Genomic DNA, 26213 nt, shown 5'->3' on the forward strand with positions numbered 1-26213 from the left:
ACACAGTCCAATTACACCAGTTCCCTTCTGCCTGTACCACAACCTGTCTATATGACACAGGGCCAAATCCACAATTTGAGTGTGGAGTGTCATCATGAGGAAAGGCCAGTTCTGCACTGAATCTCTCCTATCCCTGCTTAAATTATGTTTTTAACTGTACTGTTTTTAATGCTGTGAAGCCACTCTGAGTCCCAGTCCTGGGAAAAGAACAGGTTACAAATAAATATAATAAATAAATAAATAAGATTTTCAAAACTCACTTTTTGCTCCAAATTTTGCAGGAAATCTTGAAGACTCTATTGTGACACTAAGCAGCTGTCTAAACATGTGTCCCACTGTTGCTCCTTCTGAGATCACAGTGAGGGGCCCAGCCATGGAAGTGAAACTGGGCAACTTGTTGTGACCTTAGAGAGTGTGACTTGTGACAGCAGCGGTGATGCTGGGTGGCATGGTGGGATACATGTATAGACACCCAGCACCGCTCTGGAGTACAGAAGTAATGGGAAGAAACAGGCAGATCCAGAGCCAGATTACTCTGGGAGCAGCCCAGAGTATTCTGGTTTGTGAAGACAAGCCTTAAGTCTATACCTAATTCAGTTTGCACAGGTACCCCAATGCATATAGACAGCCATAGTTTGAAAATGAGCTTCAGTTCAGGTATATGTGGGCATGTGTCTCATATTTTTGAATGGCAATAAGCTGTTAAATGGAAAGTAATGAGAAACGTGAAAAGATAGAAGGAAATAATTAAAGTAATGGCTGCATTCACAATCTCTGACCTGAATCTGTTGCTGTAGAAGGTTGATTTTGTGTTGTTGCTGCAGAAGCTGCTGCTGTTGTCTTGCAATCTGTGAGAAGGTCAACATAACATACAACATAAATTAACTGGGAGTCATTGATACCTGTCCTCTTCCTAAAATAATAATTAACAAAAAAACAAACCATTGGCTTGGCAAACTTGGATGTTTGCCAACAGCTAGTCCAGATTCAAATAATGGGCACTTCTATACTGAAGAACCAGAACATTCTAAAAGTAGCTGAAAAAGTGAGATGACAGAAGATTAATCAGGTCTGTCCCTACTAAATCAAGACAGTTGGATGGCATGCAGATTTTATTAATGCTTCATCTTGCACATGGCATACATATACTATTTCCTCCATAATTATTATGCCCAGTACTTTAAAGCAGGAATTTCCCCTGCACCCTATTAATAAATGCAGACCTCTATATATTCCATCCAACTTTTTACATACATCTCCAGGGGGAAAAAATAAACCCTAGCATCAGATTGTAAACTATTTCACACCTCCTAAAATAGAGATATGTTAATGGAGTGCTAATAACCTACTCCCAAACTAAAGAGCAGGACTAGATTAAAAGTCCCTTTTAATAATCGCTCACCTGTTCTTGTTGCTGCTTGGCCAGCTCCATTTGCTGGCGTTGCTTCTCAATTTGTGAGGCCGCCAGTTTCTTCTGCTCATCGTGAGCTGCCAGCAGCTGCTCCCGCAAACTGGTCAGCTGATTGATCATGCCCATAAGCTGTCTCTCTTTCTCAGCTAGGCTCTCTGGAGTCCCTGAGCATCATATGGTGACAAAAGGTAAAGGGAGAAAGGAGAGAGAATGAAAAATGAGAACTGGGTACTGTTCCAATTGAACAGTCCATGTAAAGCAGAGCTGGGGGGAAATGCATAATGCAGTAAAGTGCCTTAAAAGAACTTAATTATTGGCTGTCCCAATCTTATTTATATATGTATATATTTATGCATTTAATTTATGGTCCACATTTGCAGGACACCCGAGTGTTCTGATCTAGAGATAGGTGTGCCTAGAAAGGGACTATCCATCTGATGCTGAGAAAATATCTGCCAAATGAAAGCCAAGCATGACTGTTGGTCCAACTTTGACTGTGATAATCACCTGTCTTGAAAACATAAGGACCCAAAAGCAAGGCTGTCTTCTTGCTGTGCATTTTTCTGGTGTGACTGGGTATCAGTAGGTTTGATATCTGGCATCTCTTGTTTGACATTATAGTACAAATAGACAAGGCAGGGATGTTCTTTTACTGCACCTGAGTCTGCATCTACACTGCAGAAGTAACACAGTTTGACACCCCTTTAACTGACATGGTTCTATACTATGGAAAAGTTATTTGTTGGACTCCACCTCCTAAAATCCCTTAGCCACACTTTTTTTTTTATTGTGTTTCTCGGTGATATCTTTCTAATGCTAGGGCTTCTATCACTTGCTGTTTTTTTTTTAGCTTCACCCCAGTCATTGTAAGCATTTGTGTAACATCACCATGTATGAAACTTGAGACAAGATAGAGACATTTGTAGTGAGAGTACATTTGAACAAGAGAAGGAAAGAAAAGGAGACAGTAATGCATCACTACACTGAACAGGCGCTATGCAAGGAAGCAAAGTCAAAGTCAAAATCTTGAGCAAGATTTCTTTTTTCTTACTTTTTATATATTTCTTTTGACAAACAGTGTTCTACTCTGCTAATAATTAATTATTGCATTAATTCTGCACTCAGTCAGTGACCTTCGGTAAGTCACATTCTCTCAACTTCAGAGGAAGGCAAAGACAATCCTGCTCTGAACAATTCTTGCCAGGAAAATCCTGTTATAAGTTTGCCCTGGGGATACAATAAATCAAAAAGGACTTGAAGGTATTGAACAACAACACTTGGAAAAGTCTTTTAAAAGCTGAAATGGGCCACCCTGACAGAGCAAAGGATACAGAGCAAAGGATTGGTTCCTTCATATAAAAGTCTATTAAGGAGGAGCTCTAGAGATGAGTTTCTCCCATGCTTTCCAGCTTCTGGTCTATGTGTTTTGCCTCAAATAGTTCCACAGACAACTGAGGTCCCAAGCAGACTGGTAGTAAGCACCAGCTTGGGGGTGGTATGGGGATGTGGTGTTTAGATGACACACACCCTGATGCTGCCCCCAAGTTGTTATCATGACACCCACCGGTCCAGATGCCGGGCAGCATTGTGGTACTTTGGTGATGCAATGTTTATCCTCCGCACACCGCAGGAGCGCCACAAAGTTGTGGTGGAGGCTGAAAGGGTGCCCTTTTGCAGGCTCAAGAAGGAGTGGTATTTTCCTCCTCTTTTTGAGCCACCAAATAGTCAGATCAGGGCCTCAGTATGCGGTTGCCAAAGCTCCAATCCTGCACTCAAAAGGGAGGCGTCATGCTGCTCCTTTAGGGCCATCCGTTTTGACCCAAAGTTGGTTCTAATGTCTTTACTAAAAATTATCCAAATGCAAAAAACAAGACAAACGAACAGAACCAGCCACAATCAGTGCATGTCTATTTCATTTTATGAATTGCTGCTGGAGAAATAGTCTCTACCAAATATTCTCGCCACTGTGGCAATATGAGCCAAATGGCAGCAACAAAAAAATAATAGAATTCTTAACATGAAAATCACTTTCCTGTCAGAAATAGGGATGTAAAGTATACTGCCAAAAAATTACAAAGTTCATCCTTAATGAATTTTAACTTTTCAGTGTTGCAAGGAATCTTTCCAAGACATTGTTGTAGCAGTGTGATTGCAGCCTGGATATCCAGTTTGTCAGAAGTATCTGTTAACATGCTTTGGAATCCCAAGAGATACATCACAAAAAGGGAAGAGTGTGAAAAAGTCACTCTTTTGGACTACAGCTCCCAGAATCCATGAGCCAACATAAAAATAGATTGCAGCCCCCCCAAAAGTAACTCTTCCAGGATCTGCAAAAATTAAGAAGATATTAGCCATTGTTCCATGCCAAAAAGGTAAGGCTGCAAGTCTTTTAAAGGATAATCCTTCATCCACAAAATCAGCCACATAGAAGCATTTTACGGTACTGTTTATCATGGAATGAAACATGTTTGATTTTATATAAGTACTCAGGGAAGCAGATAAGTAACCCTATATAGAGTGGAGATAGTGAAATCAACAGAGGAAGAGAGAGCAGAACTCAAACAGGATGACAGGATATCAGTTGCTGATAGACCAAAGGCAATCCGCTTTGCAATTCTGAACAAGAGATTGCCCCAGAAAACAATAAAACTGCTCCTTTCTTAGCATGTATAATAGCTGTGTTCTTAGATAATACGCACACACCACAATGACTGTCAAGAACTGGCATTTCAACTGTGTGATCTGGAATCAGTTTCGACCTTGTGAAAATGTTTGTAGTCCCCTTAATCTAGGTGGAATATTAATGAGAAAGACAAGGTATTCTTCAAAACAAACAAAACAGGGGGAAAAAAGCTTTAAAATCACAACATCAATTTCAGCAAAAGAGAGCTAACATGGATCGTATCTGCACTGAAAGTCCAATATATCAGCTAAACAAGATGACACCAAAACAGCAGTGAAATGTTTTTTTGGCCCCTGAAGGCAAGGCTGTAAGGTCTTTGAAAACTGTACAGTTTTTTTGAAGAATATTCACAACTTGAGAATTATTTTGTGCAAAATTCATACAGTGCTGTTCATCACAGGAAACAAAATTTTCTGTGCAAATAATATAGTTAGGCCCAACTAGAGTGGAGCTATTAAATCAACCTATGTGTTGATTCACCATCCAAACATTGATTGAATCAGTCTACCCTGGTTGGGACCAATTGATAGGATTCCAGCCTCAGTCTCTTGCTTCAGTTTGTCTCAAATCCTCAGCAAGCCAAAGGTCTTTTAGAAGTGTGGTTTAGAACGGCTGCCAGACTCACCTGCCAAGAGGGAGACCGCCACCATATTGGCCCTTCTGCGGGCTCATTGTGCCCCAGCATGCCTTACTGGGGCGAGCAGGCCTGTGATTGGTCACCAGGAAAGGAAGGGAGGGACTTCCACCTCCTGATGGGCCGTTCTAGGAGGCAGGAGGACCACTCAGTGGTCACTCCCGTTCTCCATGCAGCCGATTGGTTGACTGGCCTGGGGGTGTGGCTTCCTCCTTCCAGCTCCTCCCCCTTTTGGTATGGCCTATTTAAGGCCACGTGGTCCAGGGACTCAGTGCCATTCTTGCTCGTCTCTCCCACACTCCCTCCCTTGGGTTTCTGGTTTGTTCCGGTGGCAGCATAGGTCATGGATCTGGTGGGCATGGTTTCCAGGGCTGCAGAGCATTGGATTGGGAGTCCTTTGGGACCTGGGTGCGTTGAGGGCATATGTTGTGACCATTGCGGGGGTCACATTGTGCTAGTGCCTCCCAATGACTAGGGGCTTCGGTGAGAACATGCGATCGGCTGGTTGCATGTCTGTGAGATGGTGTACTCTTAGCCCCTAGGGCATCCCGATGCCTGCTGTGACCAGGCAGTTTGTTTCATCGAATAACTGGGGGGGGGGTGTTTGATATTCCAGATCCTGACCTCATGCTTTTGGCCAACCCTACCTGTTTGCTGTTCGTTCAATAAAGTACCTGGCTTTTGGTTTATTTTGACGGCACCCCTCCAAGGCAATGTTCTGTTGCAAAACTGACCTCAGAAAAAAATGAATTCTGCTAAGAGGACTACAAGCCCGTGCAGAAAATGACACTCCTAGTAAGTCATTTTCAACTATAGAGAGACCTGGCGGGGTCAGGCCCTTGCGGTCTCTTCCAGTTCTATGGCACGTTACAGAGTGCCGAAAAGTGGCACACTGCTTGTGCCGTCATTAGCTGCGCCAAGAAGCCCCAGCGGCCAAACCGCGAGGCTTCCCGGTGCAGCTAAAAGAAGCGCCAAAATGGGGCTTCTTCTTATGTCACGGAAATGATGCAACAAGGTGCCAATGGTGCACTCGACGCGTCATTCTCGCGATGCTACGTGCGGACGCTAAGCGTCCGGCACGTGAAAATGGCTGCGCCCGTGTGTATAGGGCACAGCCATTTTTACGCCCCCGTCACGTGCTAGGGGTGAGGCTGGTATGGACGCTAGGTCCTCGGCCAACCCCTAGCACGTGACGGGGGCACCGCAAAGGCCCGTGCAGAACGGGCCTATGATTCTATGACTCTATGACTCTATGATACCTTTAACCCCACACTCAGTTTTCCCAATGGTAGGTTTTAGGGAATTGCATATCCCCAGCATTTCACAGATAAAAACTAAGACACAGGTGGCCAAGTAACATAAGTGTGTGGTCAAGATAGCAAAACTTATGAATGAAGAAGAACACACAACATGTTGCAGCTTGCTTTTGCCTGAGTCTACTGAAAGGGCAAGAATCTATCTGCTCCTTTCATCTCCTGTTAACTGAGTGCAGACTATTTTTGCACTGTGACTTGAGTTTTGTAGCAAAGGGGGAAAGAGGGAGGAAAAGAGAAACAAGGACAATTTAAAAGCTGCTAAAAAAGAGGGATGACAAATGACAAATGATGACAAATGCCAACTTGGGTCAGTTGGGGGGTATGGAACTTTTTGAGGAAGGTGCAAGAAATATAAGAAGGATTTAGCTTGAAATGGGGAGTGGACTTTGCTAGCAGACATGGGTTCTTATTTTAGGTTTCCACTCTTGGAGGCCTCACCTAATCTCTGGTAGACACGATCTCTGCTCATAGCTCTACAGCCTAAACAAAGGAAGAACGGTCCCTTTTTCTATTCCTGCAGTTTTAAGGAAGGGCAAATCCAACAAAATGTTGATACATATCAGATCTGAAAGGGAGAAAAAAGTCACTTCAACATATTTTATAACATCAGTTTGGCTTTAGGACTCATGATATGGACCCAGGTTTTCAAAGCATTTTCCTGAAAGAGGCTGTCTGAGTTTAAGATGTTCAGAAGAGGCCTTTCTCGCAGTCCCACCATGTGCAACCATGTTTAGGGAGAGCATGAGAGAAAGCCTTCCCAGTGATGGCTTCAGAGTCACGGTAGTCCCTCCTAAAGGAGGCTAGGATGTGCTCTTCCTGTTGCTCTTCTACAAAAGACATTGACCTTTTCATTCAGGCAGGCTTTATGTAATTGACCAGCTCCTATTTTGGTGGGGTATAATCTCCCCCCAGTTTTTAAAAAATAAATTTGTTTTTAATTTGTTCATTCTTTTAATTCTATAATTTTATTAATTTTGATGCCATAACCATGTGTTTTCATTGCTTTTCATTGTTTTTAATTATGCTGGGAGACACTTTGAGTCCCAGTATTGGTGGAAAAGTTGGCTATTAGAAGAGGAAGAAGAGGAGGAAGAGGAGGATTGGGAGAGAAGAAGCAGCAGCAGCTGCTGCTAAAACTGTGCTTCATTTTAAGTTTTAGTTACCCAAGCTAGCTGGTAAAACACCTCTCTTTCTTTCTGTCTCCAGATACCCAAGCATCCCCCACCCCCTACATGCAGTATGAATGACTACCAAAATTAGACTGTAATTTTAACAGAAACAGGGAGGAAATGCTGGGGCTTAATGTATTTGCAGCCAACCTCATGATTGTCAGGTTGTCACAGTAAGGAATGTCTCTGTCAGATCGTGTTGCCAACAGAAGAAAATGGAGGTTTGCTGCTTTTCATTCCCTCTTGTCTCAAGGCTGAAGAAGAAGATAGACAGCCTTGATGAGCAAAAATATAATACCTCCGAACATACCCCTCAAGTTACTGTAATTGACAGGGACGTCCCTAGTTTGAACCTAAGCTTTTAAGTTGTCCCTCCATCCCTCATTATCCTTGCAGTACCCCCTGATGTTTCACTATGGGTCCCTGTTCTTCTGCCTGTGCCAAAGACATCTCTTCAGGACTCCAGAGAAGGGCTAGCCCCCAGTTCAAATCTGATGTCTGCCATGAATTCACTAGGTCAACAGTTCTCAAACTTTTGACGGACCACTTGAAAAACTGCTGCAGGACCAATTAAATTGAGAACCAACTAATAAACATCTTTGGAGCTACAAATCAAAGTACATGCATTTTGTTCTTCCTCAGCTGGTGCAACTCCACCAGCAGCAGCAGCGACACATTATAAAAGTCACAGGGTCTTGGCCAAGGTCCAGAGGAAGCTGATGGCTTCCATGTGGATGAAAGAGGCAGTGCATTCTTGAGTTTTACTCTAAAATTCAAAGGAGCTGTCCAGTGTGCTGAAATCTATCCCACAGAGAGATGGATAGCACCTTAGATAATGCTTAGATAATGAGTACCCAGCTTGTTGGGGGCAATTAGCTTACAGTTGTAAACCGTTTATGCGGTATGAATCAGTATATATATATATATATATATATATATATATATATATATATAGACAAAAAACCAATGAATATGTGACACCTCACTGACATCAAGGGCCTTGTCAACCACTTTGGTGAGCTGGCCCTGGTCCAATCTGCCTCAATTAAAAGTTCAAGTCTTGGGGCTTGCCTAGACAAGGAGAAAAACCTGTACTCACCCCAAAGTCACATTCCTGAGGATTTGCAGACAATGTGGGGCTTTTCTCCAAAACTCCAGAGAAAACTGAACTACCTCTTACCCTGCATTTGCCAGGAAATCCAGAGCAGCATTGATGCCACAGTGTGTGTGCAGCATTATCGGAGTCACTCAACAGTTCTGTAGCCTTCTAGGGACAGCATGAAATAAGCTTATGGTCCCCTAGGTTGCATCTGCACTACATAAATGATACAGTTTGACACTAATTTAACTGCCATGGCTCCATCCTATGGAATTCTGGGATATGAAGTTTTGTGAAATATTTACTGTTCTCTTTCTGACAGCTGTGATGTCACAACAAACTGCAAATACCAGAATTCCATGTGATGGAGCCATGGCAGTTAAAGCGGTATCAAACTACATTGTTATTGCAGTGTGGATATAGCTCTATTCATCCATGGAGCATAGTCAGAGAATTTCTGTGGCATATGATCCCTCTTTTTTAAAGATAATTTACTAGTCTTTTAACATTACCCACAAAGATCTTGTTTGTCGAAGCTTACTTCTGGTAATATTTAATGTAGGAACTGTAATTCAAACCTACTAAGGCAATATATATGAAATGTTGTCAACACTCATGATATAAATTCAGAGGATAGTTCACTAAACAGAATCATTCAAGTTAGGTTCAAAGACCACTAAAAACTTATCCCATTTCAATATTGTCCCATTTTATGGAATGGGAAACTTTATAATGCTGCATAAGACAAACTGAATCACTTAGATATCTCATAACTTATAATTTCCCCTTCCTCAGCTTTTGAAAATCTAAGGTACAGTCTTTCCCTGCTTGCTCATTTGAAATCATTTTACTTGTAGAACATGGATGGGCAACCACATGAGGACCAGGAGCAAATATTCCTCCAGACTCCCATATGAGCTGCAAACCCATAACAACCCCAAACACTTTTTTCCTGCAGTCTTTTCAAAAATACAGCAGGAAGTGAGATCCTGTCACCATTTTTAGAGGGATTGCTGATGAAATTGGAGGTGTCTAGGAGTAGTATAGTTTTTGGAGTACTTGGGAGGGGGTGCGGTGTGATATCTTCATATGATTTCATGTTTTGAGGGGGGCTTGGAGAGGGCTGGTGGAGGGCTTCAGGCACCACAAAAATGGAGCCTGGGGGCCACATGCAGCATGCAGCTCATTCTTTGCCCACCCATGCTGTAGATGTTCTATGATTCTATGATTCTATGTCATGGACCTGTGGTGGTGAACCTGTGGCATGTGTGCAAGAGAGGGTATGCAAAGAGAGGAGTGAGGGAGATGAAGAGTGGAGCATACACATGAGTTAGAAAGCCTTTCCAGGCAGTTATCTGTCCTGGAAAGGGGCATGGGGGGTTGATCCTTCATCCCTTTCCACGATGGATAGCTGTCAGGTGAATCAGGCAGCTCTCCTTTCTGGAAAGGGTCATGGGAGGGGGGGGCATGTCTTAGCTCATGGTGATTGGACTTGGTCCTCCTTCTTTTCAGGACCTGTGCTCAGTTTCAACCTCCTCTCCAGGAGGGATTCCAAAAGGTCCTCCATTCTGAGCAGGGCTGAGAAAGATGGATTTAATATTTATATGAGTGACTTTTTTGTTTTGTTTTTGTTTTGAGCTTTTGGTCAGGTCCTTCACCTTTTTTTTTTTTTTTTTTTTTTTTTTTTTTTTTCCTCTGTTTTCTCCCCCCCAGAGCCCCCCCCCCGGGAGTCCCCCCCCCCCCTGCCACCGGTTGACACCCAGTGCAGGAATGCCACTGAGTTTGGGCACTCAGTCTCTAAAAGGTTGGCCATCACTGTCCTGAACTGAACCTAGCACCTTTTCATGCAAAATGGTATTTCACCTACAGTAGATGGCATGTAACCCATGAGGATATGTCAGCCCACCAGCCAATATAATTTGATAATGTCCCTGAGGCTGCAATCCAACATGGACAACAAAAAGATTAGGTTAACTGTCGCACATGATAGGTTTTCCCAATGGCTGTGTGTCACATGCTCTTTGGATCCAGTCTAGCATCCCCCTTTGGGAAAGACAGGACACTTAATATAGCCTCCATCTGAACCACAAATCTCCCATACCTTCTGATTTGGATGTATATGAGAGAGATACTGCCTACTAGTCAAATCTTTGCTGGGAAAAATTGATGCTAAAAATAAAGCAACAGGAGAAAACAATGAAATAAATCTATATTTATATATTCAGTGCTCATTCAACCCCCTGTTGCTAGATTTCGACAGTCTTATTTTACATTTAAACTTTGTTATTTTATCATAAAAAATACTTGGCAAGGTAAGACTGTGGCTTGGTTTACAATCCTGAGAGACTAAAGATTTGAGCCTCATTCAAGTGTTTGCCTGCTTATGTGTAGGGCTAAACAAATGGAAGAGAAGTGTGATGCATGTAAATTCTGTGCCTGAACATCCTCACATATCCATAAGTGCTCAAGATCTTCCAGGTCTAAAGAAGTATGTGTAAATGTGTCTTGCTGAATGTAAATGAGTGCTTGGCTGAATTACAGAATTCCCATGATCAGAAGTTCTGTAGTTGTATTTAACTGAACACATTTACAAAGAAACCATCAGATCTTTGCATGTCTAGGAAACTGCTGGATATGTACAGATGATCTGGGTGCTGTTGTACCTCATGCATCTAAGACAAAGTCTATAATCAGGCAAATTCTTGTAGCACATGAGATAGATGGTCTCACTTCTCCCCAATTCTGGCAGAAAAAAAACGTATCCTTGCTTAATAATTACTAACAATTTGCTGCCATTTAATGACACCTAAAATCTGCTGCCTGAGGCAGCTGCTTCATTCTGTCTACAGTAGAGCTGACCTGTACTTGCCTCCTTTGCCTAGCTTGTGCATAACTAGCTGTTCATATCCAGTTGCTGGAAGTGAGTCTAAAAGTAGACTTAAGGAAGATTTTCTATATTTTTCTCTTTTGCTGGGAAAAAAACCCATCCACATCTGAAAATGAAACACTGGCCTGGGACAGACCACCCCAAAAGGCAGCCTATTTCCTTCCGGAGGGACTCCGCAACCACCAAACTGCGTGGGGTCCCTCCGGAGTAAAAAGAACCTGGAAAAACTGGGTTCTTTTTGAGCCACCGGGCAGACATCACTAGTGTGCCAATGGCTACTGCTGCGCATCGCTTACATCAAAATGGTGGTGCTCATATACATGGGATGCCACCATTAGTCCATCGCCGTGCCGTGCTAGGGTTAGGGACCATGCGGTTGGTGCGTGGTCCCTAACCCTAGAAATGGTGACATGGTGCTTTGGGACCATCTGCCCTGCACCAATGGTATCTCTCTAGTACCCCTAAAGTGAACCGATGCCAAATTTTAAAGTGCATATTATTTGCGCAGCCATTGAACCTACAACATAGGACAAGGTATGGCACAAGTATAAGCTCTCAATGGGTTTTTTTTGAGGAGGAGTGTATTAAGCTATACAAAACCACAACAAGCTCCCATGTCTCTGTCATATTGCCAGGTTTAATAACCAGGAACTGTATCCAAACAAAGCAGAGCACTATTTAGTCCCAATGATTTCTACAAGAGTTAAACACATCCTCAGTTATCTTGCATGGAATGAAAATAAATGTTCTGTCTCATTCTTACAGGGGGATCTCAGTGGCTTCCTGACCAAAGAAAGAGTTACGGTCAACACACCTGTTCAGCTTTTATATTACATGCTGCATCAGCTACTACCTGAACCACAAATGCAAAGGACTTAGCTTTGCCTGGATTGTGTCCTTGACCAGCTACTCTGAATACTGCAATCAACTACTCTGAATGGATTTTAAAAAATAGTTAAACCTACTCTAAGTTGTTTCACTGCCAAATTACGAACTAGATGATTTTTGAATGCTTATTGTTGAAAGATTATAGAAAGATCAAATAACATATTGTACTTTTATATACCTAGACAGAAACAATAACATTGTGTTAATGACCTGACATAAAATATGCTGCATGTTGTTGTTTTAAGATAAATACATTCAGGATCATTGGCTTCCCTTTACCCCCTTCTCAAGTTATACCTTTTTTTTTAAAAAACAAACCACATTTGCAAATTAAACAATGTATTTATAAAAAAAAAACCTAGTTGCAATCTTGTCTCTCATTGCACTCTTTAAGTCTTTGCCTAAGAGGTAAAAGATAAAGCTATTCCCCATTGACAAGGTTGTCAAGTTGTGTCTGACTGTAGGGGACGGTGCTCATCTCCGTTACTTAGCTGAAGAGGCAGCATTGTCAGAGACTACTCCGTGATCATGTGGCCAGCATGATTGCACAGAATGCTGTTTATCTACTTGTGTTTGCATGCTTTTGAACTGCTAGGTTGGCAGAAGCTGGTACTAGTCAAACTGCCAACCCGCTGATCTTGCAACCAACAGAGTCACCATCTTAGCCCTTGAACCACTGTATCCCTTTGCCTAATATATCCAAATTTAATTTCAAAAGTAAAACATTATATACAGCCAAACATATCAATGATGTTAAATAGAGGCTGATCCCTTATTAAGTTACCGCCATACTGTAATTATTCTTCATTGCTAGACAGAATTATTAAAAAGAACTCATTATTTGTAATGAGGAGCTTCCACGCTCTGAACTAGATAAACATTCACTCAGATCCAGCAGGCTGTTCTTGCGTTCTCATCCCACATCACTTTTGGACCCAAATGGCGTGCAGTTTTGTTTACAGGTATACATGATGATATCATCACACCAAATGCAGCACAATGTGATATTTTTGACAAATAATCCCTAATTGTCCTCACCAATCAGATTAAATGACAATGAATACAAGTAAAGTCAAGGACAGTGGGGGCCAAAGGAGAGGAAAGGGAACAGTGTGAAAAACTGGATCCAAAGAAGCCCAAGGCGTTTGCAAGAAAAGTGAGAAATAACTGAAAATGAGGAGAGCTTTCCACGAAGCATGAAAATAAACACAAAACAAAGTGAGTCATGTCAACTCAGTGATACACAGAAGCTAGCTGTGCTTGCTGCCAATGTAAATGGCTTTTTTTTCTAAGATTTTGGAAACACAGAGGATTTGTTGGTGATCTTGCCTGGGCAGGTTGTTAGTTCCAAACATACAGTACAATACACACACACACACACACACACACACAGAAATCTTAAATCTATATGCAAAAGGATCCCTTTGGGACTATGGCTCATTACAGACGGGCGATTAGGAGCCCTGGTGGCACAGTGGTTAAATGCCTGTGCTGCAGCCACTCACTCAAAACCACAAGGTTGCAAGTTCAAGACCAGCAAAAGGGCTCAGGCTTGACTCAGGCTTGCATCCTTCTGAGGTCGCTAAAATGAGTACCCAGATTGTTGGGGGCAAATTAGCTTACAATTGTAAATCGCTTAGACACTGCTTAGGCGGTGTGAAGCGGTATATAAATGAAGCTTGTTTGTTTGTTTGTTAGTGGCGTCTTCCCAACGAACTAGGGCTAGACGAGGCTGGGCATTTATATGCCCAGAAGTCCTAGTCCGCAAAAAGGCCGCCATCATTGCTCACCCCCGTCTACGCGGGTGGCACCATGATAGCACAAGTGTGGCACAGTGTCCAAACTGCACCAGCCAATACATTTGGGGGGTGCGAATGCACCAATCGTACCCCTTCCAGGAAGTTGCTTTTGACAGCTTCATTGCCATGCTTTTTGGTTGCTGCAGCAATGATGCGGGGCAAAAAGGGCAGCAGGGAGCCACTCATCTGTCAAGCCCCTAACTGAAAGAAAAAAATTGGTAGCATTAACTTTCGTAGACTCAAATCTACGAAAGCTCATGATACCAACTTCTTTCTTTCGTTTAGTCTCAAAGGGGCTACAGGGTCTCTTTGCATACTGATTTTCCAGAGTAACACAGCTAAGCTTTTATATTCTAGATCTTATAGCCTTCGCTCATTATTTTGAAAACATGAGCAGCAGAATCTCAACCAAAGAACATAAGGCATTAAGGGGAACCTGTAGGAGGAGATTATATCTAGGCAACAGACAGATGCTGGTCTTCCTAGCTTGCTCTAGGAAACACCTGCACCTGCTTGTTTCTCTTTCTCCTCCTCATTCAGATAAAGGTCTCAGACCAAAGCCAGCAATGACTCTATCTGCAGATTCACCTTTTCTGTCACCAATTTGCTTGTGGATGAACTGAAAGTTGTCCCATTTTCCCCCCCAGTTCCTGACTCATAGGTTTGGGTCATTTTTTCTTTCTTTCAGACAAGCCCCCCAAAATTGTATAAAAGTTTCTTCCACACTGCCCTTGCCTTTTGTTTTGAGCAATAAAGTGCAATGGCATTACCTTTGGCCATTTCAGTGACAAGAGTGTCAATTTTAGTTATTTCTCAAGTAAGATCTATTCATTCTTTGGAAAATGTTAGTGGAAAGAAACTGGTCCATTTTAAAAATTAAATTTAACTCCCCCCCCCAAAAAGCCTCAAACAGCAACAATGTAACTGTTAATATTAATGTGCTAATAATTTATCATTCTACATCAGGGGTAGGCAACCTTTTTGAGCCAGAGGCCGGGTTGCTGTCCCTCAGACAACTGGGGGGCCGAAGCCAAAAAATAAATAATTAAATAATTTTTTAAAAATAAAATAAATAAATAAACTGGGACAAATGTAGGACAAAATTTTCAAATGGAGGACACTTTTTATAAAACATGGAGGACACGCAAAAAAAATTGATGATTTTTAAAAAAATGTTAATATAAATGCATGTTTCGGAGGCTTCTATAGACAATTACCCCCTTGCCCGCCGCTCTCCCCCCCTTGCCTGCCGCTTGCTCCCCCTTGCCCGCCTCCTCCTGATAGGCCAAAGGCTCCACGCCCTCACACGAGAGTCCAAAGGCTCCGGCGGCAATCGGCGGCAGGACCGGGCAGGGGCCGGTCCCAAGGCCTTGCCGGGCCGCATCCGGCCCGCGGGCCGCAGGTTGCCTACCCCTGTTCTACATATTACCCATGAAAAACAAGGAATGTGTTACATTGAGTAATGACTGACATGATTCAACTTTTTAGCCAGATGACATTTGCTCCTCTTCTAACTTTTCCAGTATCTACAGAATCTCTTCTTTAAAGAAAATAAATAGGTTCCCTTGTCCAATGTTGGGGAAGCCCTTCCACACACCCTCACCCTCCTGATGCTCTGGAAACAGTCTTAAGTCCAGAACCCGCCAACAACAGATGTCTGCTGTTAGCAATTCCAAATATCTTACAAAGAAGCCAAGACAGAAGAAACAGCATGAATTGCAGTAAACACTGCATGCATCATAAGGAGTGACAAATAATCACATGTATCTTATCTCCTTTGTTTAAGGATCTTTCTTCGCATCCTCCTCTCTTCCTGTTTTTTAAAAAAACAAAGCCAAAGCATCATTCAAAGGGAACCCAGCCATTCTGACACATCTGGCAAAAAGATGCAGCAATAAATAAATAAAATAAAAAAGCTACTAAGAGGGCATGCTGCTTAACAACATATCCTGGGGAATGTATGCTGTATTAACCAAAGGTTTAAAACCAATATTTGTCCTATAGAGTAATCTCCTTACCATGGCTTTCCTCTCCTCTGCCTCCTCCAAAGCAAAATGTGCTGAACCCTTTAGCTTTCTTGTTTCCAGTTTCCAGATTACAAGATCCCAAGTGTCACACAGTGGATTACCCTTCCTAACCAGAGCGCTGCCCCCCTCCTATCTTCCTTGTCTTCCAACTTGTCCAGTGTTACTTAAATGGAATTATCTGCCACAATCCATATACAGAATCTGCCTAGCCCACTTATCTCAAGATTCTGTATGTCACCTAACAGATTATCCTTTTTAATCCATACATTGAATCTACATAACATATGTCTTTAATTCACGGTTGCTGATGAGCTATAGTATCACTGAATGGATTATTTCTCTTAATCCATTATTGGCAGTTGTAAGAGTGTTCTCTGAAGAGAACCCCCAGCCCCATCTTGGTGACACATGCATGCAGGGTTTTAGTTTTCTGCAAACAGAGTCCTGTCATATGTCAGGCACAGTGTGACATAAGTACCTGTTAGTGATGTCCTCTGTGCTCCATGATACTGAGCTATGTCTTTCAAACAAATGTCTATTTCAGGCTGATGGGGATTTAATAAACTAAGATTAGGCATGTTGAGGCCACAGTTTCTGCTTTCAGTTGTGTTCCTTTAAATCCCAAGTTGCTACAGTGACATTCTCCAAGTTAAAACCGATTATACGTGGGTAAGACTGAGGGTAAATTTTTGTCCTAGTGACACAAAGTCGTCCAATTTGCTAAGAACCAGAAGGAAAAGGAATTTTTGCAGCTAAACTAAGTTGCATGTAACAATCACATATTCAGATTTAAAAACCAGACACTTGAATAGTTATGTGTGTGTGTGTGTGTGTGTGTGAGAGAGAGAGAGAGAGAGAGAATGGATTGCAAAAATAGCACAAGAAGAAATAGTGGACAAATACCAACTCCAAATACATACCATTATAAAACAATTGGTATATTAGGGAAAATTTAATTCAAAAAGTGCATAGTAGGAGATTTTTAATGAAAATGCTTATGAATTTAGAAGAAGACTTCCTATGAACAGATTTGCAAAGTGCTGCAGAGATAGGATGGAACATGTGAATGACTCTCCCCCTTTCACAATCCATCTTGAACAAAACACCAAAGGGAAAAGTGTCCTCAGGCTGGTAAACATAATGAAAAAATCCACTCATCCCATTTTCAGCAAAGTACAGAAAACAGAAACAAGAATGAATTAAGATCAGCCTGAGACAGCTCCAAACAATCTTTTGAGAAAGAACTAGCATCCAGCAATTCACAGATGAAAACTAAGACCTGTTACAGACTGCCAAAATAAAGCTGCTTCGGGTCTCTTTGGAGGTATGTTGTTTAAATGATGCATACATCCTAAGAATCCGGAAGCTGCACCAAAGCTGCACTCCAGTGCTTAGGAATGGAGTGTGGCTTTGGCACGACCTCCGGACTCTTAGGACCCATGCATCATTTAAACAGCATACCTCCAAAGAGACCCGAAGCAGCTTTATTTTGGCAGTCTGTAACATGCCTAGGACATGTGAGGCCAAGGAACAGCCAAGTGTAGTCAAGATGGACAAAGTTACTGATCCGGAAGAACACACAAGCTATGAGTGGCTACAGCAGTAAGCTTTTGCTTGAGCCTACTGGTAGAGACAACATTCCACCTCTTCCTCTCTTCTTTCCCTTGAGTTAACTGAGTGCAAACTAATTTTGTACTTTGAACTCAGTTTTTCAGCAAGTGAAGCAAGCTGAGGACAAAGGGGGAAAGTGGGAGGAGGAGAGAGAAAGTGGGAAGCAGGTTTTAGAAGCAGCTGAAAAAGAGGGACAACAGAAGATAAATCAGGACTGTCCCTGTCAAACTGGGAGAACTGGAGGCTATGAAAAGGTGCTGGCATAAAGATTCATCTGTAATGTTCATAGGAAGAGATCTTCACAACTATGGTGCCACAATTTCAGATTTTGTGCTGAATATTAATAGATCAATGGATGGAACAGTACTGAATCCTAGCCTAAATTAGAATCAGCTTTTGATTTCCCAGTTCTAGGGAGAAAAAATGTGAAGGTATGATCTCTCAACAAACCCCAGTCACAAGTTGGAAAAAATACATTTTGGGCTACACCTCCCAGAATTTACTACTCAGCATGGCCATGCTGAATTTGGGATTTTGAGAATGGTAATTTGTCCAACCTCTAGACCCAAGTATATTAATATATATATACTATGGAATACTTAAAACATGCAAAAAGAAAGTTTTGATGCTTAGTAGACATGATATAGCAAAACCCTAGTAATATACAACATTATTGAATATGGATATTTATTATATTTCATGAGTCTATGAAAGCCATCACATATGATGTTTCCACTGATTTTTCTTTCCTGTTTGACTCTATGAAACACAAATGAATTGGGAGAAGAGATTTATTATGGATATTGCTTTTGCCTTTGCTGCCAATTCTTTACTTACATAAAATGTCAAGACTTCAGTACTATGTCTCCTTTGCAACAACAGGACTTTAGGATAAACATGTGCCAGACTGTGTTGCATTTCAATGCATTTCAAATTTTGATATGTATGTGTCTTTTATGTTTAAAAATATAATGTAGTGGCTGAGAAAATATCCAGGCATCAAAGTCTTCTGTAATAACTCTTCACAGGTGAGAATCTATTACCACAGCACATTTTCTGCCATTCCTGACATGGTATTCCCTTGCAGATGTCTTGGTGTTAACCAGTGCATTGTATGCCAGTAACCTTGGGAACAGAAACACATTCAGAGTTTCTCTTCCAGGAATACTTGGCAGCATCCACACAACATGTTTTCAAAGGAATCACATCACAGAAACAAGAAAACATGCTAGACTCCTCCAGAAGATGAAAACTTAAAACAGTTCAATTTGTTCATATCCTGGGGCCAAGATGAACTCCGTGCCCCAAATTTATTATGGCCCATTTGCAGGTGTCCACAATCCCCACCACCACCAGAAGTCCTCTGGGAAAAGAGGCTAGTGTGGTGTAAACCTTTCGTTATTGCATTTTTACACACAAAAACAAATCTTGCCCCCTGTAAAGGATTGCAAGAGCTTCTGCAGAATTTTCATACTTTGGGACATCTTTCAAGATTGTTCCTTTGGACAGAAATTCATTTTTCTGCACGGAAAACCTTTTTCCCTATATAAGTGGTTGTAGTGATTTTGCATGTAATATAGTTTTCTGTCCACAACACCACATTTATATCTGTAAAGCAAACTGTCCTGAAAAACATTGCCTCTTTCTCCTTTATTGCAGCCAGATGCCCTTAGCTTAAGGACTGTGTGTTTTGTTTTGATCAAGTTTGTTTTTTGTTTGTTTGTTTGTTTGTTTGTTTTGCATCAAGGATATCCAAAGGAACAAATATTCTTCATGTCTCAAGGTGGTACATTACTATATAGCATCATTACTAGATGGATTATGGGTATGGGAATGAGAACCATGCCTGTTCTTGGTGCCACAAAACTGGATCCAATGTCATGTTTTACTCCCCACCCATAATCCAGTTTTGAACCCAAACTATTAGGTTTAGTACTTGCAGCTCACTCTTTAAAATCATCATAACACATCATTTTCTATACAGCACTAAAGTCATCCCCCCCCCAAAAAAAGCCATACTAAACTTGCTTTCCTTCTTGTAATGTCTAGTTAGAGATCAACAAAATAGTGAGAGAAACTTATATTTCCTTTTCTTTCCTGAGCACCATAGGAAATGTATAAAACTCCTGAGAAATTTCCTCAAAATTCTTTTGACTTCCCCTTAAAGTTCCTCAGATGGTTTGCTTGAGGTGGAACCTCCAAATACTCAAGTAATTTTTGCTTACAGCAGAATTTTGGTGGCACATTTATGTAGGGTATGAGCAGTTCTGACTTGGGAATGTCAAATTCTTAGGGAATGAAGAAATATCTCAGCACTGATCAAATGAGAGACCCCCACAATGAATGTGTGATCAATCCCACTACCCTTACGGCAATCTCATGGCTGCATAATTCTGTTAGTTATGCCTCTCAGATTTTCCCATCATGTTGAAGATCCTTGTACATGCATACAACTTATGCTGTAGGGACAAGGTGTAGCAATGGAAGGACAATAAGATGCCCCCCAAAATATGAATTTTGCCCCTTAAATTTTTAGCATTGCAGTAACAAAAACATCCATTGAGCATTTGGAGATACAGTTTAGGTATGCAAAGAAAAGAGAAAGGCAAAATTACAAGGTGAAGCTAACTCTGCAAATATAAGAGCCCTCCTCCTTCTCCTCCTCCTCCTCCTCCTCTTCTTCTTCTTCTTCTTGCTGTTGCTGCTGCTGCTGCTGTTGTTTTGTGCCTTCAAGTTTTTTTCAATTTATGGCAACCCTAAGGTGAATCTATCATGGGAAGCATAGTGGTTTGAGTGTCTGACTACAATTCTGGAGACCAGGGTTCAATTCCCTGCTTGACCATGAAAACCCCTTGGTGACCTTGAGGAAGCCACACTCTCTTAGCCTCAGGGGTGGGCAATGGCAAACTCCTCTGAACAAATCATGCCAAGAAAATCCCATGCTAGGGTCACCATAAGTCAGAAATGACTTCAAGGCACACAACAACAACAGCAACAACAGCAGCAGCAAAGCATGAGTCACCATGGCCAAATCTAGAATCACGCAAAGTTGGTGGACTTGTTTTAATTGTGCAAATGCCCACCTGAATACCAATGAAACCTGAACATCCAGGCTGAGGGTTGGATTTAGGATTACACCCAAACTGCATAGCTATATCTTCAGGAGAAATAGAACCCCATTCAGCATAAATTGACTCTCTGTTCCCTCATCCGTCTTTTGACTGATATCTTTTTAATAACTTTTAACATTTCAATACATTTTTGGTAAGGAATTTATTTCTTCATGATCTGTTTGCATAAAGCCACTGGCTCCTACTTTAAAAAATACTGGGGAGGTTGGAGAAGAGTTACTTATAAACAGTGTTTTTGCAGCAAAGTTTTTTTTTTTTGAAAAATAATAATAAATAATTAAATAAATAATAGAAAATAGAAAATATCAGTAACAAAATCTCATGGCAGTTGGTCATTGTTTTGATGGGACATTTTGGTATGTTGATGCACCATTTGCATCCTTATTATGCACTGAAGGCCTTTTTAGGATAACAATGTATGCCCAGATTTCATGGTTCTACCTCTTCATATGTTCCTTGAATATTTTGTATGTTTTTTTAGAACAGAACTGGCATTTGTCATACAATGCAGAGGCTTTCTTTTCCCCATCACCAACTTGAGACAACCCCATTTTGTAAGAATCTTTTTTTAAAAAAAAGAAAATCCCATAAATTGCATTATAAATCCAACTGTGATTCTATCATATATATATATATATATATATATGAAGATATGGTCTCCTTCTCCCCCCCCCCCTTCTTCCCTTCGGAAAAGTGATCAATACCTGAATGAAGGAAGAAAGCATGGTGTTGCCTAGATAAACTCTTCTAGAAAGCAGATTTACAAAGTTATTTACGAAAGCTATTTAAAAAGTAAAAACTCTTTCACAAAGTGTATTTATAAAGTTTTATACACAGTTTTGCACCATTCCTGAAGAATACAAGTGCACAAAGCAAGATGCATATATGTAGATTAAAAACACACAGACATATGTGGATAATGATGAAGCTTGAGACTGTGGTGCATTGAGCACATCACAAGAAGGCATGGATCATTATAAAAGACAATAATGCTAGGAAAAGTAGAGGGTTGAAGAAGGAGAGGATGACTGCATTCCAGATAGATGGACTCAATCGGGGAGGTCATGGACATAAATTTGCAGGACCTGAGCAAAGCAGTGGAGAAAAGGGGTTCTTGGAGATGTCTCATCCAAGAACCCCAGGGTCACCATGAGTCAGGATCGACTTGAGGGCAGCTAACAACAACAAAAAACAATGATGAAGCTAAGAATCAACTGACACTGTAGATTTCAAGATCTGAACTGGTGTTTCTTGATGTGCTTGGTCAGCCCCATCACAACATTCCTCAGTAAATCCAGAAATCTGTTTTTCTCTAATATGGGTTAGTTTGGCTGGCTCCACATGTTGCTGAGTCCATCGTCTTGGACTGGCAGGGATATAAAGAAGATACTCTCCCCCTCTCTTGGCATTCTGTGCAACTTGTAATGGTCGGGGTGAGCAAGAGATAACAGATGTTTCCACCCACACAAATGGCAATGGTGAAAAGGCACTCCTGCTACTATGGGGGCATCCCCATCTTACTGTTTCAGCTGAAATAGCATTAAGGCACTGAAGAAAAGAGAGTGACTCCTTGTCTACATATAATTTAACGTCTACTGGGAAGAACATGAGGGGGGGTTCTTCCCCAGGAGTATATGCAATTCACAGATCTTTTCTTCCACATTATAATGAAAGAGGATAGGGTATGTCTACATTACACAGCTATAGGAATTTGATATCACTTTAATTTCCATGCATCTATCCTGTGGAATCTTGGGATTTGTAAACTGATGAGGACTTTAGAATTTTCTGGTCTCTTTCAGGGGACTACACTAGTATAGTACTCTCTGGCAAACTGCAAATCCCAAGATTCCCATAGATGGAACTATGGCATGACATGGGGTTATTTTTACTATAATACTCAGTGGAGGGTGCCATTGTGCGGACTCCCTTCAAGCACTATAAACCTAATTCAGAGATGAGTTGGATGTAGGGGATTAGGATTAGGCACAAGGTTCTTCTCCTGGCAGAGCATTCTTCTGACAGCTGATCTTCAAATATCTACCACCTCCAAGACACAAGAGAGTAATCTGCTGGCAGAGCAATTTGTTGGCAGAACTGCTTAAAAACCAGTCACAAGAAGTGCCAAAAAAGTAAGGAAATAGGATGGAATGAGGGAGGAGTCCAGCTATGTCAGATTTAAATATTCACCAGCTTCAAGATGCAGCCACAATGCTGGTACAAAGTTACACTTGATAAAGCATCAAGCTATATGACCATTTATCTACCAGATTCTATGTAACCTTGGAAGCTAAGCAGATCTTTCATGTGAGATCCACCAAAGAATACCATCTCTGAGAAGTGTTTGGCTAAGAAAACTCTATGCCATACACTGACAGGTTAACTGAAGGCACTCCCACACTCATAAGCCAATAAAACAGGCCCCCATCCCACCCCAGTATTACAATCCTTCATCTGAAACAATTCATGAATCATGAAAAAATATTTGTTTGAATTCTGAAATTACTGCTCCATTTTTTACATTTTTGAGAAACACTTATTTTTGCTATTTTTGTTTAATAGGGTATTAAACAAATACTGCTGGAGTTTGGTTCCAAGACTTACGTGGATACCAAAATCTGTGGATGCTCAAGTCCCATTATATATAATGTCATAGTAAAATGCACTAATATAAAATGGCAAAAAACAAGATTTGCATTTTGGAAAAAAATGGTGAATATTTTCAATGAAAAAAGTGGTTGGTTGTATCTATCAATACAGAATAATACCCTCAGAATCCTAAAAGTTTGCTAAATATTTGGTAACTTTTAGGTCATTAATAAAGAGATTATCCTTGACTCTTTTTTTATCATAATGGACCAATGTGTCTGCAAACATTAATCCAATTAATATTACAGCTCTGTTTTTCTAGCCTTTTCCATTGCAAAAACATGAATTATCTTCCCAAAGTCATAAAGTTTTCTCTTGTATTTTCAAATTCAATAGACAAGATCTCTGGGTAGATTGCCACATTGCAGTTTTTGATGAGTACTAATTTGCTGAATTTTCCCCCCAGCTTCTGCCACAGTCAGCCACAGTATGGAAAAAATCCCCAGGGTTATGCTTACTTCACTGAAAATTAGTTGCAGTTGTTCCTTGTAAATCTCATTTAATAATGTAAGTGGGAGTAATTCGTATTCTCTTCCAAAAGTAGATTTGAAGATGTTTTTCGGGTGCAACGTTTTATACGGAAAATTTCAAGAAAGATCAGTGGAATATTTGTAAAGTAGTTACTTAGTGAAGTAGATATTTAGACTCTTCTATTTCCAAATTGAAGGCACACAAGAACAATAAATACCCTTCAACATTTCACAGATGAAAACTGTGACACAAGCAGTGAACCTACATCAGGGTATGGTCAAGATACCAACATTTATTAATGGAAAAGAACACACAAGCTAGGGCAGACTGCAGTAGTTTCTTTTACCTGAGTCTACTGAGTCTTGCCTTTTCTCCCCTCCCTCCACTGTTGAGTTAGCTGGTTGCAAACTACTTTTGCACTTTAAACTCAGTTTTTAGCAGTTAAATAAACTGGGGATGAAGGGTGAAAGGCAGAGAGAACCTGGGACATTTAAAAAGCATTTGAAAGAGTGGGATGAGAAGGGATTAAACAAGACTATCTCTGTGAAATCAGGGCAGTTGGAGGGTACAGGTAAGTTCCAAGGCTGGAGGTGAATACACACGGTAGAAATAAAGCAGCTTGATGCCACTTTAACTCCCATGACTCTATCCTACAGAATCTTGGCATGTGTAGTTTGGTGAGACAACAAAGCTCTCTAACAGACCAGGCTGAATACTTGATCTCAACTACAAATCCCAGGATTCCACAGGATGGAGCCATGATAAATAAAATGGTGTCAAACTGCTTTATTTCTGCAGTGTGGATACCAGGCAGGAGAGGTTGGATTCAGCAGGTAGCCTTGTATCTGCTCATCTTGGCCAGTTAGGATTATATTATAACTAGATAAGGAGTAGGAAGAGATTTGTGCATCCAAGAGTAATATTGGAGGCCTCTTCTTCTATCTTCATTGCTTCTCTTTCTTTTTCTGCCTCAGTCTTCTCACTATTGAGAGGGAGATTAAGAGGCAGGTGGGAGAAGGGATGGAAGCCAGTATGGATTTCTTTTCCTTTTTTCTTTCTTTCCTTTTTTTAATGGAGTGGGATATGTATACACACTCTCCTACAAAAGACATTTGAACGTTAGCACTGGGCACATTCCAGGGCAAAGCAATAGAAAGGCCCAAGGTGTCTGGTGCCTGTTTTTCCAAAGTGGTCCCTGCCAAGACAAATATATCAAGGAATTAATTAAAACTTAAGAGCTGGAAAACCCTTCATAATAACCTCATATTCATGGAGAAAGAATGAAGCAAGCCCTCTTTCCAATACATGTGTGAGCGCATGCAAGTACCACATACACATTCCGTGTTGTTTCAACAAATACAGCTGTACCATGGCCTGAGCTCTCATTTTTTTTTGCTCTTTGCTTTCAGTGGCAGCATGATTGCCACTTGCTAAGGCTCTGAATAGTCATCCTGGCTATCCTCCCTCAAAAAGGAAGAAAAGAAAACATAGGCCTAAGTTATGTACTAAATAAAGTATTTCATTGTTCCCTCTCTTCCTGCCACCTATAACAGACAATAATTCCAACTGTTGTGCCAGTCATGTATTGTATGCATTGCCAAAAAGAGAAGAACTGCACTGCCCTCCCCCCCAAAACATCACAAGGGAACACAGATTTGCATAGCATTTGCATGTGCTAATTTATATGCACATTCAGAAAGAGAACTACTATACTCAGGGTAACCAGTCCTCCTTCTTTTCCAGTATATGTCCTACATTTCATCCTTCTATCCAGGAAGAATTTCAAAATGTCCTCAATTTTGAGCATGGCTAAGAAGCCCATAGAGTAACACCACATTTGCTGTTCCCCTTTAAGAAAGATGACTACTTGTCAATTTGTCCTCACTGCAAATAGGGAGATAGGATGAATCCTTCTAGAGTTCATTTTTCCTAGGAGCAGCAATAGACCAGATTTCCTGCATTTGTTCTTCATAGGGGAAAAGGACAGCAAATGTATTAAGCAATGGGTTGCTTGTGGACACAGTGCAAATGTTGAATGGGTCCTCCCCCCACTTATTTTCACCGCAATTGACAATGAAAGTAATAAGTTAAAAGCAGATTCAGTCAATGGTTTGTGGCTAGAAAAGTACAATTTAAGAATTTTTTTTTAGATCAGCCTTATATAAATATCTTGTAAGCCAACAAGTCATTTTACAAAAGGTAAGTTCATCAGAAAAATATGGTTGAGTACATAATAAAATAACACATATATAATATAGTTGTAAACAAACCACATGAAATGAATTTATATTTATATTAGTGTTTTTAGCTTTTATTTTGTAATCTCCAGAAGTGGGCACACTTGCTCCTCACAGCTGCCACTTCTACCCATTAGCTTTTCCCCTATCTTTGCACCCAATTCATAGAGCCACTCACAAGGAGAAAGCAAGATGAGCAGG

At 41.0% G+C, this 26213-nt stretch overlaps 1 protein-coding gene across 6 annotated transcripts in view; it reads right to left on the reverse strand.

Annotated features, from left to right (window-relative positions):
* Positions 1-26213, reverse strand: part of SOX5 (SRY-box transcription factor 5) — a 537054-nt gene that overhangs the window by 217788 nt on the left and 293053 nt on the right. For all 6 annotated transcript variants that reach the window (XM_042470201.1, XM_042470204.1, XM_042470199.1 and 3 more), the window contains 2 exons: positions 1403-1575; positions 780-848 (listed from right to left, as the gene is read on the reverse strand). In XM_042470201.1, the coding sequence (XP_042326135.1) occupies positions 780-848; positions 1403-1575 (242 nt within the window). The remainder of the gene's footprint in view (positions 1-779; positions 849-1402; positions 1576-26213) is intronic.

The sequence above is a fragment of the Sceloporus undulatus genome, chromosome 5, assembly GCF_019175285.1.
Source record: "Sceloporus undulatus isolate JIND9_A2432 ecotype Alabama chromosome 5, SceUnd_v1.1, whole genome shotgun sequence".
Taxonomy (NCBI): Eukaryota; Metazoa; Chordata; class Lepidosauria; order Squamata; family Phrynosomatidae; genus Sceloporus; species Sceloporus undulatus.